Raw genomic sequence first — 14,533 nt, forward strand, 5'->3', positions numbered from 1 at the left:
AGTGAAAGCATTTGATGTTGGTGTCTCATTGTATGGCTGACTTCACTTAGCATGATAATTTCAAGGTCCATCCATGTTGCTAAAAATGCTGGTATTTCGTTCCTTTTAATGGCTGAGTAATATTCCATTGTGTATATATGTACCACATCTTCTTGATCCACGCCTCCGTCGATGGACATTGAGGTTGTTTCCATGTCTTGGCTATTGCAAATAGGGCTGCAATGAACACTGGAGTACATGTGTCTTTTCGAGTCGTGGTTTTCTCTGGATAGAGGAGTGGGATTGCTGGATCAAATTGTAGTTCTATGTTTAGTTTTCTGAGGAATCTCCATACTGTTTTCCACAGTGGTTGCACCAATTTACAATCCCACCAACAGTGTACTAGTGTTCCTTTTTCTCCACACCCTCTCCAGCACTTATTGTTTGCAGACTTTTTGATGATGGCCATTCTGGCTGATGTAAGGTGGTACCTCAGAGTGGTTTTTTTTTTTTTTTTTGTCTTTTGTCTTTTTGTTGTTGTTGTTGTTGTTGCTTTTTCTTGGGCTGCTCCTGCGGCATATGGAGGTTCCCAGGCTAAGGGTTGAATCAGAGCTGTAGCCACCGGCCTACGCCAGAGCCACAGCAACGCGGGATCCGAGCCGCGTCTGCAACCTACACCACAGCTCACGGCAACGCCGGATCAGAGTGGTTTTGATTTGCATTTCTCTAATAACAAGTGATGTTGAACATTTTTTCATGTGTTTTTTGCCATCTGTATGTCTTCTTTGGAGAATTGTCTGTTTAGATCTTCTGCCCATTTTTTGATGGGGTTGTTTTATTTTTTTGGTATGGAGCTACAGAAGGTGTTTATAAATTTTGGAGAAAAATCCCTTGTCAGTTGATTCACTTGCAAAGGTTTTCTCCCATTCTGCAGGTTGTCTTTTCGTTTTGTTTAGGGTTTCCTTTGCTGTGCAGAAACTTTGAAGTTTGATTAGGTCCCATTCGTTTATTTTTGTTTTTACTGTCAGTACTCTAAGAGGTGGATCTGAGAAGATGTTGCTGTCACTTATGTCAGAGAGTGTTTGGCCTATGGTTTCCTCTAAGAGTTTTATAGTGTCTGGACTTATATCTAGGTCTGTAATCCATTTGGAGTTTATTTTTGTGTATGGTGTTAGGGAGTGTTCTAATTTCATTCTTTTAGGTGTGGCTGTCCAGTTTTCCCAGCACCACTTATTGAACAAGCTGTCCTTTCTCCATTGTATATTCTTGCCTCCTTTGTCATAGATGAGTTGGCTGTAGGTGCATGGGTTTAATTCTGGGCTTTCTATCCTGTTCCACTGATCTATATTTCTGTCTTTGTGCCAGTACCATATGGTTTTGATGATTGTTGCTTTTCAGTATAGTTGAAATCCAGGAGCCTGATTCCTCCAGCTCCATTTTTCTTTTTCAGGATGTCTTTGGCTATTCTGGGTCTTTTGTGCTTCCAAACAAACTTAAAATATTTTGTTTGAGTCTTTTGAAAAATGTCCTTGGTAATTTGATAGGGATTGCATTGAATCTGTATATTGCCTTAGGTAGTATAGTCATTTTGATAATATTAACTCTTGCAATCCACGAGCATGGTATATCTTTCCATCTATTTGTGTCATCTTTGATTTCTTTCATCAGTGTCTTATAGTTTTCAGAGTACAGGTCTTTTGTCTCTTTAGGTAGGTTTACTCCTAGGTATTTTATTATTTTGGATGTGATGGTAAACGGGATTCCTTCCCTAATTTCTCTTTCTGCTCTTTCATTGTTAATGTATAGAAATGCCATCAATTTCTGTGTATTAATTTTGTATCCTGTGACTTTGCCAAATTCATGGATGAGGTCTAACAGTTTTCTGGTAGGGTCTTTAGGATTCTCTAGGTATAGTATCATGTCATCTGCAAATAGTCATAGTTTTACTTCTTCCTTTCCAATGTGAACTCCTTTTCTTTTACTTATCTGATTGCTGTGGCTAGGACTTCCAAAACTATGTTGAAGAGTAGTGGCGAGAGCGGACATCCTTGTCTTGTTCCTGATCTCAGTGGGAATTCTTTCAGCTTTTCACCATTGAGAATGATGTTCGCTGTGGCTTTGTCATATATGGCCTTTATTATGTTGAGTTAGGTTCCCGTTATTTCCCTGGCTGCTTTTAATATTTTATCATTGGCTTTGAGAAACTTGATTATGTAGTTTTCTTCATATTTCTTTTTTTTTTCTTTTCTTTTTTTCTTTTTTTTTTTTTTTTTTTTTTTTTGGTTTTTACAGCTGCACTCACGGCATTTGGAATTTCCCAGGCTAGGAGTTGAATTGGAGCTACAGCTGCCGGCCTACACCACAGCCACAACAACTTGGGATCTGAGCCACATCTGCGACTTTTACCACAGCTCACCAACAATGCTGGATCCTTATCCCACTTAGCAAGGCCAGGACCAAACTCACATCCTCAGGGATCCTAGTTGGGTTTGTTAACCGCTGAGCCACAAAGCAAACTCCCCTTCATACTTCTTGTGCTTTGGGTTCATTGAGCTTTTTTTTTTTTTTTTTTCTTTTTCATGAAAAGAGACAAAAATTTTATTTTTTTTTCCGCTGTACAGCATGGGGACCAAGTTACACATACATGTATACATACTTTTTCCTCCCATTGTTGTGTCATTGAGCTCTTTGAATCTTTGTGTTTATAGTTCTAATCAAATTAAAAATTTGGGGGCCATTATTTCTTAAAATTTCCATCCCTCCCTCATCTCCTTTGGAGATATCTATTACATAGATGTTAGGCCACCTGAAATTGTCTTAAAGCTCTATTCATTAAAATATTTTTTTCATTTTGGATAGTTTATATTGCTATGTCTTTAAGTTCATTAATCTCCTGCACTATCTAATCTGCCATCAATCCCTTCCAGGATGGTTTTCATCTCTGAAATTTTAATTTCACAGTTTTTTTTTTTAAATTTAATGCCCTTGTCTAGCTAATTCTAATATCTGAGTCAGTCTGACTTATTGATTATTCTCTATGAGTTATATTTTCCCTTCTTCTTTGTGTGCCTGCTTGTCATTAATCTGTTGCCAGGCATTATGAATTTTACTCTGGGTGCTGGATTTTTTTTATATTCTGATGAATATTCTTGAACTTTTTTTTCTGGGAAGGAGTTATTTGGAAAGAGTTCAATCTTTTTGGGTCTTGCTTTTTAGGATGTGCTAGGTGGGAGTGTATCAGTACTCTTTCTAAGCCTAATTATCCCCTACAACCGAGGCAAGACCTTTATGAGTACTCCACCCAGTGCCTCAGGGATCAAGAGGTATTCCAGTCTTCCTGGTGGGCACAGGAACTATTCCCCACCCTTTGTGAGCTCGGGGTGCTGTCCCCGCCTAGTCCTTTTGGGTGGTTCTTTCTCTGGTCTCAAATAGTTTTGATCAATACTCTGCAGATCCCTGGAGTTCTTTTTCTATGCAACTCTCCCCTCTCTGGAACTCTGTCCTGTGATCTCCATCTTCTTGCTCTTCTCAGAATCTCAGCTGTTTCCTCAACTCTCATAGTTTGCTAGGCTCCACTTGGGTTCGCTTCCCTGCATCATGCCTGGGAAAGTCTCAGGCAGCAAGTTGGGTGATCACAATCACAGGGCTCATCTCATCTTCAGGTTTCATGGTCTTTCATTGCCTGGTGTCTAGTGTCTTGAAAACAGTTGCTTCATGGATTGTCTCTTGTTGGTTGCTTTAGGAAAGGGAGTCGATTTGGTCACCATTACTTTATCTTGCCAGGAAATGAAAGGCAAAGTCCTCCTTTCCACCCCCACCGACAAGTTCCTAATTGCATGTTTATAGTTTTTTTCCTTCCTCCATATGGTCTCAGGTCCTGTGTTAGCCACGTAAGCCAAGGAAGCAGAACTACAATGGATATTACAGACTAAGGAATTTATTATAGGCATTACTCCAGTGGTTTCCAAAGTATGTTTCCCAGACCAATAGCATCAAGCACATCACCATTACCTGGGAGTTTGTTAGCAACAGAAATATCTAGGCCCCTAGGAGTTCCTGTTGTGGTGCAGCGGAAACAAATCCGACTAGGAACCATGAAGTTGCGGGTTTGATCCCTGGCCTTGCTCAGTGGGTTAAGGATCTGGCGTTGCTGTGAGCTGTGCTATAGGTTGCAGACATGGCTCGGATCCTGCATTGCTGTGGCTGTGGCGTAGCCTGGCAGCTACAGCTCCCATTCGACCCCTAGCCTGGGAACCTCCATATGCCTCTGGCGCAGCCCTAAAAAGACAAAAAAAAAAAAAAAAAAAAAAAAATCTAGGCCCTACCATAGACCTACTGAATCAGAAGCTCTGGGGGTGAGACTCAGAAAGTTGGTTTTAATAAGCCCTCCTGGTAATTCAGATGCTTGGTAGAGTTTGCTAATTGTTTACATAATTGGAGGAGAGACTGGGGATATAATGGTCCAAATGGGGGTGTTAAAAAAAAAAAACATGGGAGAATCACTAATTGGCTTTCTTAAACATTAGCTTGGGTGAACAAGCTAGTGCTTTCAGGGAAGCCTAGATATGAGGCATATTGGCTGCGGGATCACCCAGGGGACCGGGTAGAAGACCATGAAAGGCTGTTGTCTCTTCTTAGCTACACTGAATCCGCAGACAAGTGGTCTGGCAATAAGTCTGGGTTGCTGTTGGTCACCCAAATATAGATTGCCCTCCAAATCCAAAGAGGCCCCTAGGCATTTTATCTCTTACTTAGCGGTAGAAGGGTCCAAATGTGGCTATCTGTCCTTCACCTAGAAAGGAATATTGCAACATGCCCCAGTCTATTGGACCACTGGAGAGGCGGTCCATGAATTTGTTGTGGAATCTATTTCCTATCCTCTGGCATGCTTAAGTTTTAACAAAATATCCACAGTAGATGCTGTAGCCTGCTCATCTTGTCTAAGCTGTAGTGGGCCAGCATGATGATACCCAGCTGATTGAATTCAGAGGAGATCCTGTCTCTGTAGACCAGATATCATGATATCATCATGGGCCAGCATGACGATATCCAGCTGATGGAATAGAATTCAGAAGCGATTGGTTTCTGTAGACCAGATAGAGGTAATAGTGCCCTGACATAAAACAATGAAGTAATATTGCTGATCCTGCCAGCTAAAAACAATTTATTTCAGACAATCTTTATTATTAGGTCTAGAAAAAAAATTCACTTCATCAATACCAGGTGGCAGGGAATATGTTGAAACATCTAGAACAGCAGTTGCAACTGAAATCATCACTTTATGATTTTCTACTGTCATTCCCCATAATCCAAGTATGTGTGTTGAAGGAAGATGTATTAGAAACCACTAATCTTGCATCTTTCAAATCTTTGCTGGTGGCACTAATCTCTGCAATCTCTTCAGGGATGTGGTATTGGTTTTGGTTTACTACTTGGTCATTAGAAGCAGTCTGGTGGCTTCTACGTAGCTTTTTCTGTCGTAATATTTTATTATTCCATGGGTCAGGGAACTAATTTGGGGATTCTGTAAGTTGTTGAGGATGTCAATTCCCACTATGCAATCTGGACCTGGGTTCGAGGATCCATTAGGTCAACTGCGAGATGGACCCATGCCCAAATTCCATGGATCGCTTGAACTCCATAAGCCTTTACTCTGACCTGTAGCATTTTAGGTCCTCAGTAGTCCTCAAAAGTCAAGTTATTTCCTTTCCCACAATATAAAGTCACCCTAGCAAATGGTCCCAAGTCCTCTTGAGGAAGGCTTCATTTTTGTTCAAGAGGCTCTCTATTGGTGAACTGTCTCAAGCTTGGAAACTTCAAAGGAGCTGAACAGACTGGTCCAAGTTAGAATTCTCTTCATCAGATCCAGAGCTGCTTTGTATATACAAGTCAAGTAAAACTGTAGAGGGTTGCCATCTATTTCAGCCCTAGAGACACCACGCTCAATTAGCTAAGGACAAAGCTATCTACAGATAAGGAATTTGTTTTTTTATGTTAACTGCATGTTCATAATTTTTGTCTTCTGTGTGCAATCGAGACCTATTATTGCTGGTTGTCACAGCCCCTTGTTTTCCCTATGCCTTGTCCTTTACCTGCACTCAATCCCATGGTACTACTAATCAAGTTTTGAATTGTGATGCCACTCTATGCCATGAATTACTCATGTTCCAACCTCTCCACCAACTCCCATAAGAAAGTTACCACAGTAGGCTCATCAAACATAACCCTATCCCAGAATCTCATTTTAAGAGCCTATTTCCTGGGGCTACTTCTGCTATCAATTACTCTGTGGGTCCCAGTAAGAAACAGATGGCACATTTGTAATAGGAAAATTTGAGATTTTTTTACATAAGGCCTGTTTATAAAGGTGTGGGTGTAGGGAAAATCCACCAAGGGGGAGGGATGGTTATCAGAAAATAAGGATGACATAGACCTGTTGAGGGACAAAGCAACTAGAGGCATCCTAAGGCGGGGAATGAAAGGAATACCAACTCTGGCTTTAAGTTCCTGGAGGGGGGATAACCCCTGGCGAGCAAACCCAAATGGGAGCTAGAGAGCAGACTATTTATGTGGTTCATACAGGTCAATCTCTGGAGACAGTGAGCCCAGCAGAGCAGATTCAGAGGCAGATACCTGGGATTCTGTGTTCTGTAATTAGATTAACAGGTAATAGAAATGCACCTCATGTCCTAGGAACCATTGATTGCCCCACACAGCATTTATGAGGAAAAATGACCTTAAACCCGACTGTACACATCCATTCTCTGCTCCTTAGGTGAAAGGTTGATGGCAAGTCTTTCTACATTTCTTCGTGGCCAGAGTATTGTACTGAACTAACTGAATGACTATACAACTTCCTTGACTGCTGTAGTGTCCTTGTCCTTGTCATGAAATTGGGTCATGAGTCCTCCAACTTTGTTGTTTTTCAAAACTTTCCCAATGAATTTAGTTTGCCTTTCCCAATGAATTTTAGAATCAGCTTGTAGCTATCTCAGCAAAAAGCTTGCTGGGACTGACTGGAACTACATTGAAACTGGGGACTGACGCCTTAGCAATAGTCTTCCAGTCTGTGAACACGGCACTCTATGCTTTAGGCCCAACTTCTTTAATCAGCCTGTTTTGCAGCTTCTAGCATACAAGTCTTGCACGTATTTGTTACCCTGAAGTATTTCTTTTGGAGTGGGGTGAAGATGCTGTTCAGCTTTAAGTGTCTTTCTCCAATTATTTAGGTATTTTTATTTCTTTCATCAGTGTTTGTAGGTCTTAGCATACACAATTTCATTCGTATTGTTAATTCCTAAGTAATTTTTGTGAGCAAGTTCAACTTTCAGAAACATTTGAACAATTCTGGGAGGTGACTACTGGTAATCCCCAGACATGCTGTGGGTCATCACCTCTCTCAAATGATTGACTGTTCTATTTAGGCTATGAAAGGTAACAAAGTCGAAGATGAATGGTAGGGCTAATGTCTAAAGCTGGATGAAGGTGTGCTCAGATATTGCTCAACCGCACTCGCAGAAGCAGTGCTGAGAATCTTACTGACTCACCAGAATGTTAGGCAAAAATGATTTCAAAGGCAGGTATTCCTAAACCACACAGCCTGCTGCTAAAGAAAATACCACACACACATCTGGAGTTCCAGTGGGCTTTTATTGAGATAAACTAACAAAAAAACCCAAGATTTTATCAACCATCTTTTCTGAACCTTATAAACTCAGCAGAGACTCTGGTCCATATGTGTACATACAACATAACACATTCCAACAAAAACAGAGCCACACTGGAACATTTGCCAATTAACAGAAAGCCAATTTTCCCTTTCCCCAAATGTTTTCAAAATTGAGTCCCCACTGTTCACTTCTCAGTGGAACTGGTCCCTTGTGACTAGGGACACTGGAATTCTATCCCATTTTTACTGAACAAAAAAAATTTTTTCAAGTTTTAATTTTGTTTCACAAAAGGGAATAGTGACTTTGTTTTCTCCAGGCACCCCTCCCCCACAACCACTGGTTAAAATACAGTCGCCTGTATCTTCATTAACCCAACCCTACCCCCTCCCTTGCCCTGCCCAGTATTGTCTACTGGAGAATTTAAATACACTTCTGTTGGGATCTGTCAGCTATGGAGGGGCAGAGTCCAGGTGCCAGGCTAGCTCCCTCTGACCTCATGAACTATTAACCTTTGGACACTTAACTCTCTACCCCAAAGATGAGTTTTTGGATCAGAAAGGAGAGTGGATTTTCTTTGGAAGTTTTTTAAAAAAACTATCTCTAGGGATATAAAGTAGAACTACAAGTTCACCAAAGTCCACTTCAGCTCACCAAAAAGTTGACTGACATCAACTCCCATGAGGCCAGTAATTTTGCTTGACAAAGGTATTTTGCCAGAAAATGATTCGACAATAACAATTTTTAAGATACACAGAACACTGAAAAAAGTAGCAAATTAAAATAACATGGCTTAATTCCCAAGAACTGATTTTGTCTTTTTTTGTTACTCATCTAAAAGGTCAGGAGTGTGGCTAAAGGCAGTTTCTGATGAGGTTGTGAGCTTCCAAAGTGTTTCTAAATCCTTAGTGCAGATACCCTCCCTTTTGGGGCACAGTAACATCCCTCCCACCCCCATTAAAAAAAAAAAAAAGAAAAGAAAAAAAACTAAACCAAGTATTCAGAATGAGATGTTTTGATTCCAACAATTTATACTCAAGGCTTTGTGCTGAGTTGTCTGGTTTTAACCCAAGTATGATGTTATCAAACACAAAGCACATGGCAAAGGAAAGATGCTCCCATCTCATTCTGAAAACAAATAATGATAATCAATTGCCTTCCCCTGGCCCACCCCTACCAGCCTTTGGGGCCAACCTGTATTATAATGCTGGGTCCAATTTGAAAATAATTGAGAGCTATATTTAGGTATCCCTCTCCCTTACTTCTTCCCACGGAAGATCATTTTAGAATACATTTATTCCATTCCTAAGGGAAAAGCTAAGAAAGTTTCTCCATTGGAATGTAAGGAAAGAGAGAGAGAGAGGCAGTAAGGTATGTAACAGTCCATAACCCATTACACAACTATACAGCCACTGGTTAAACCATGAGTTGGATATAATTTAAATATTAAAAATAGGACGAATAGTTTTGATCCAAACGAGCCACTGGAAAAATATTACCATTACTTAAACACCCAACGTTGGAAGGAACACAAAAACAACTTCCAATAGTAACAAAGCTCCTTATTTGTGAGCGGGGACTTAAAAAAAAACACAAAAAACAAAAAAACTAGGCTTTGACCTAGTTCTTGGAGCATCTTTCCATTTAACAATTCCTATTCACAAGTCAAGCACCAAAACTGGACAGCTGCCTCTACAAGACTGTGTCCAATAGTGGTGTCCCAGATAGTTTTTAAGTGCCACTCCTCATCAGAGGCTGTACTTCAATAACACTTTCAATTTAAAGTCTGTGCTTTTAGAGGGACCCACAGGCATGTGGCACCAGGCAGAGCACAGTCTGAGGATGGCAAAGGAGACTGCGCTGTTTAGTCACCCACTTTCTAGCGAGACACGAAATTGCATTTATGAGTCTTTCTTGCTTTTCTTCTATAATGAATGATCCCTCTTATCTCGCCAGAGGTGGGGGAGAAAGAGAGAGCTGCATCAGTACAAGGGGAAACATTTTTTGGTCAAAAGTTGATACCTTTTAAATTCCTCCCCCCACCCCTCCCTGGAAAAAGGTTACTTCCTCAATTAGAGCTTGTATTTGGTAACCAACATTGGCTGGATAGATATATACGGCTTAGACAGCAGATAAACGAATTATTCTTTTTTGAGTTTGTACTGTGCAGCTCTTGCTACAGTTTTTAAGGAGTTAGGGCTATGTCTGATCAAGAGGCATCTACAGGATTTTGTTCCTCAAGGAATTTTGGGTGAGTCACAGATAGTTTTGCTTAGAACTAAGTAGTCAAAAAAGCAACTGTGATAATTGATTTCTTTATCCAGATGAGCTAATAAGCATGAAAGTTTATGCAGGACCGATTTGGAATATTGTGGGGTTTTGAAAAACAATGGAATATGTAAATTAAATTAAAAAAAATTTTAAACCCTAGATGCCTCCTGATTGACCTAGTACACTGGGTTAAAAGGGAATTAAAAACATTAGAAAAAAAAAAAAGTTCACTGGTTTTGATTCATCTCACTCCTTTTGCCTGGAGATCAGGCCAAACATCAAGCATGTTGGGAGGGGCACAATTTAAAGCAACACTATTGACTGTAAAGCATTTGCCAGCAATTTACAATGCAAAATGACAGATAATTCTTGTCACAAAGCAAGAAGATGGCAAGCAGCTTTCTGCAGCATGAAAGTTAACAGCTCTCAGGGGTTGCCCATTCTTGCAAGTTTATGTATCAAAGTGGGCAGAGGGCAACACACTTAACATGGTATAGGAGGTGATCCACAGAAAGTAAGCCCCAGAACTGCTAATGTTACCAAAGCTGGTACTGGCTAATATTCTGAAATGCAACTCCATGCTTTATACATATACTACTCACAGACACTGCCACTCAATGAAATTCCCACACTGCAAGGCAAATTATTCTTTGTCCCCTTTTACTGAGCTTGAAAAGTTCCTCAAATTTTCAAAAAAGGGGGAAGAAATAGCATCAGAGAGAGCATCTCAAAAATAACATCTTGGATTGTAGGTTTCTGAAGCTTCCCTGCTCTCTCTGTCAGGCCTCCTCCAAAGGTACTATATGAAACAGTGTGGCAGCAGTGAATCCCAGACTTCTGGGTCCCTTTTCCAACACAGGGTACCCAGAGAGGTCTGCTCTCTACAGTAAGAAGCCAAAGTACTTTTTAGAATTTAGTGTTGCGGAAAACTGAGCCCCTCTCATCTTTAGCTGCTCCCATAATCACTCTAATCCCCTTAATCCCAGCAACCTTCATCCAAAAAAAAAAAAATATATATATATATATGTATATATATATATGAACCCAGAAAAAAACTTATTTACAAAGTTTATACAAGTATACACACCCAATTTTCTATGGGACACGCTCTGCCACAGAGGAAAGAGGGTCAAGGCTCTGACATGTCTACACATCAAGTGCCATAACTGCTAATGGAGACGTATGTAAACCAGTCTTTAGTGTTCTGCTATAGAGCACAAAGGCTTGTCATATGGCTCCTGCAATGATAGACTGCTCTTTCCTTTGGGAGCGATGATGTTGCATCTACTCAGCCCAGAAGAAATTTTTACTTGGGATTGTTTTTTTTTTTTTTAAATACATGTATTTACAGTGCGGATGAACTGCAGCTGCATATCAACTCCTCCACATAAAGAAAAAGAAAATGGTATTTAACATTTACTAATACGTTTCATCTTCCAGCCCTGGGCTTGAGTATCAGGTAGAAAGGGAAGAGATAAGACTTCAACTTGAAACCAAAATGAAAAGACAAAAATTTTTTAAAGAAAAAAAAAATTACTATTGTTGATTCCTCGGGCTCTGTCTAAAAGATGATATTCTGAATGGTCTCATAGCATAAGGCACTTCGCACAAATAAGTAATAAGCTCTTCAGGCTTAAAAAACGGATGAGTAACCAGGGAGAAGTTGAAATGCACTCAAGAGTCAGCTGTTGAAGAATTCTGAAATCGTAGACAAGCTTGTGTTCATTAGGATTCTTCTCTTTTTAGGGTTTCTCCCCTTCTCTTCTTTCTTCTCCTTCCTTGTCCCCCTTCCCCAGAAAACATTAAAAAAACCAGCAGTTAGTGCAACTAATGTTCAGTCAGCACACAGTGCAAACAAGTGGAACAAAAAAGGTAAACTCCTTTTCAGCTTTTTTCTCTTCACCAGTTAAAAAAAAGAAAAAATGAGCTCCTTTAAGTCTTCATAGTTCCAAAATAAAAGAAGATGAAAAACCCACAAAGAGAAGAGTATCCCCCCAAAAACAATGTGTCAGAGATCCAAACGAGCCTTCTGTAGTTTGACAAAGCCTAAAGGAAAAAGGGAAGAAACCTAAAATTAATGTTGTGAAAGCAACATGAACTCAGATATGTAGATGTTCACAACCCCCATCCTAAATGCTCTCTACAACAGCTCCTATTGAGCCTTTGCCTATTACAGAATCCACTCAGGATTAAGGAATTTCTGCTAAGCATGCCAGAGACAGAATGAAAGCCTGAAAGTTCTGATAATAGGCAGTAGTCACCCACAACAAATTTAACTTTTCAAAGCCTTACATGAACTCAACTCAAACATTCATTAGCTAGTTTTATGTTCGTCTGAGACTTCTGTGTTTAACATTTAAATTAGGGGAAAAAAAGACTGGCCAACAGGGACTTGCTGTAGAGCACAGGGACCACTACCTGATATTCTGTGATCATCTATATGGGAAAAGAATTTGAAACAGAATGGATGTCTGTGTGTGTATAACTAAATCATTTTATTGTATAGTAGAAATTACTAAAACATTGTAAATCAACCAATACTTTATGAAAAAAAATTTTTTTAATTAGGAGAAAAAGGTTAAGGTGAAGAGAGTAATTTGAAATATCTAAAAATAATAGATCAAATGTTCACTGCTAACTTGTAAACTATTGTCTCTCAAATTAGATTTTCCTTAAAAACAAAAAACTTCCAAAGCAGCCCTCATTCCTCTATATTTAGTCTTGTTGTTTTAGGGGTTTTTTTGGGGGGGGGGGGGTGGCCACGGCATGCTATAATATCTGAGTCAGGGATTAAACCCAAGCCACAGCAGTGACAAATGGTTTCTTTACCTGCTGAGCCATCAGGGAGCTATGTATGACAAGCCTTGTTTTGAGCATATTTCTACCAGAATCCAAGATGAGAGGGTAGGTGCAGAAAACCAGAGTGGGTATTTAAAATAGGAGTTATCCTCACAACCTGATTACTCATTTAGCAATGAGGAATTATAGGTAATTTAACCTGATTTATTAAGGTATTCATTCAAAATTAAGAGTGAACACTAACAGAGAGGACTGAGTGACAGAGGATAACAGCAAAGATGTTTTCATACTCAAAATTGCTAAGATTCTTTTTTGCTTTCATTATTTTAGAAGTCTGAATTTGTTTCAAGTACTGCACACATACTACATTACTTAGGAAGACTGCAATTCAAAAATAGAATTTATAGATTCTCCAATAAGACCACAACTTCAACCAAGATACTTCCTGTTTACTGTCATTTATGCTGAGAGGTGTTTCAACCTTCACTGCTAATTATATACAGTACGACATCAAATTTCCCCCAGGAAAAAGGACCTTCATTTCTTTCCTTTATTAAACATTATGCTCACTTATCTCTTCTGTCAGGTATGCACATACTTGTTAAGGTTTCTCATCTTCTACAGGCTCGCTGTGGTATTCTGCCACATATAAGCTCTTGTCAATGTTGCTTGGGATAGGTTTGATTTCTGTTCCCAGCTGCTCCTCAATACTTTTCAGGTTGAAGCGATCATCATATGTGATCAAGTTGATGGCTAAGCCAAGATGACCAAAGCGACCTAACAAAAAATTTTATTTAACAAAAATTAAATGTGAGGATCAATGTGCAAGCACTAGTCTGTAAGTGGTAAAACTATGTAGGGTTAAAGTTTTGGGGGCCATTCTGAGTATATGAACCCTGATCTGATGGTCCCCTTATAACACATTATAGTAACCTCAGGTTTCACAGCCTCCAGTAGTACTTCTTTTATATATATATATATTTTTTTTGTCTTTTTAGGGCCACACCCCTGGGCACATGGAGGTTCCCAGGCTAGGGGTCCAACTGGAGCTGGACCTACACCACAGCTGCAGCAACATGGGATCTGAGCCACATCTGCCACCTATACCACAGCTCATGCCAACACTAGATCTCTTAACCCACTGAGTGAGGCCCAGGATCAAACCTGCATCCTCATGGATACTAGTCAGATTTACTTCCACTGAGCCACGACAGGAACTCCAGTACTTCTATTTTAACTTTTTCAAGTGAAAAAAGGGGTGCTCATTTGTGTTAAAAATTGCCAAAATATACATGCTCAACAGTACAATTACACAAGTGAGATTCTCATTTGAGAATTTTACCTCAAAGTAAGCATAAAGTTATTTTACCTCTAATAGATATTTTGGAAAAAATAGAAATTAGTCATATATTTATTTATTTATTTATTTTTGGTCTTTTTGCCATTTCTTGGGCCGCTCCTGCGGCATATGGGAGGTTCCCAGGCTAGGGGTCTAATCGGAGCTGTAGCCGCCAGCCTACGCCAGAGCCACAGCAACGCGGGATCCGAGCCGCGTCTGCGACCTACGCCACAGCTCACGGCAACGCCGAATCCTTAACCCACTGGGCAAGGGCAGGGATCGAACCCGCAACCTCATGGTTCCTAGTCGGATTCGTTAACCACTGCGCCACGACGGGAACTCCCTAGTCATATATTTATATACCAAACAGCTAAATTAGTTTTAATTCACTGTTCTAGTTGCTATCACACACATCTTCACAAAAGGAACAAAATTTAGTGGTTAAACTCAAAAAGTTCCACAAAGAACATCTTCCTTT

General features: G+C 39.9%; 2 protein-coding genes across 11 annotated transcripts in view; one reads left to right on the top strand and one right to left on the bottom strand.

Annotated features, from left to right (window-relative positions):
• Positions 1-14,533, top strand: part of IL10RA (interleukin 10 receptor subunit alpha) — a 926,736-nt gene that overhangs the window by 709,705 nt on the left and 202,498 nt on the right. The window lies entirely within an intron of this gene.
• The window catches only part of DDX6 (DEAD-box helicase 6), a 38,138-nt gene continuing 31,215 nt past the window's right edge, over positions 7,611-14,533 (bottom strand). For all 10 annotated transcript variants that reach the window (XM_084976311.1, XM_005667408.3, XM_084976314.1 and 7 more), the window contains 2 exons: positions 13,315-13,493; positions 7,611-11,963 (listed from right to left, as the gene is read on the bottom strand). In XM_084976311.1, coding sequence (XP_084832437.1) covers positions 13,318-13,493 — 176 coding nt within the window. In that variant the 3' untranslated portion in view covers positions 7,611-11,963; positions 13,315-13,317. The remainder of the gene's footprint in view (positions 11,964-13,314; positions 13,494-14,533) is intronic.

This window comes from Sus scrofa, chromosome 9, assembly GCF_054392235.1.
Source record: "Sus scrofa isolate SSC_HxYL_T2T_F1_AM1 chromosome 9, Sscrofa_HxYL_maternal_Yorkshire_Landrace_v2.0, whole genome shotgun sequence".
Classification (NCBI taxonomy): domain Eukaryota; kingdom Metazoa; phylum Chordata; class Mammalia; order Artiodactyla; family Suidae; genus Sus; species Sus scrofa.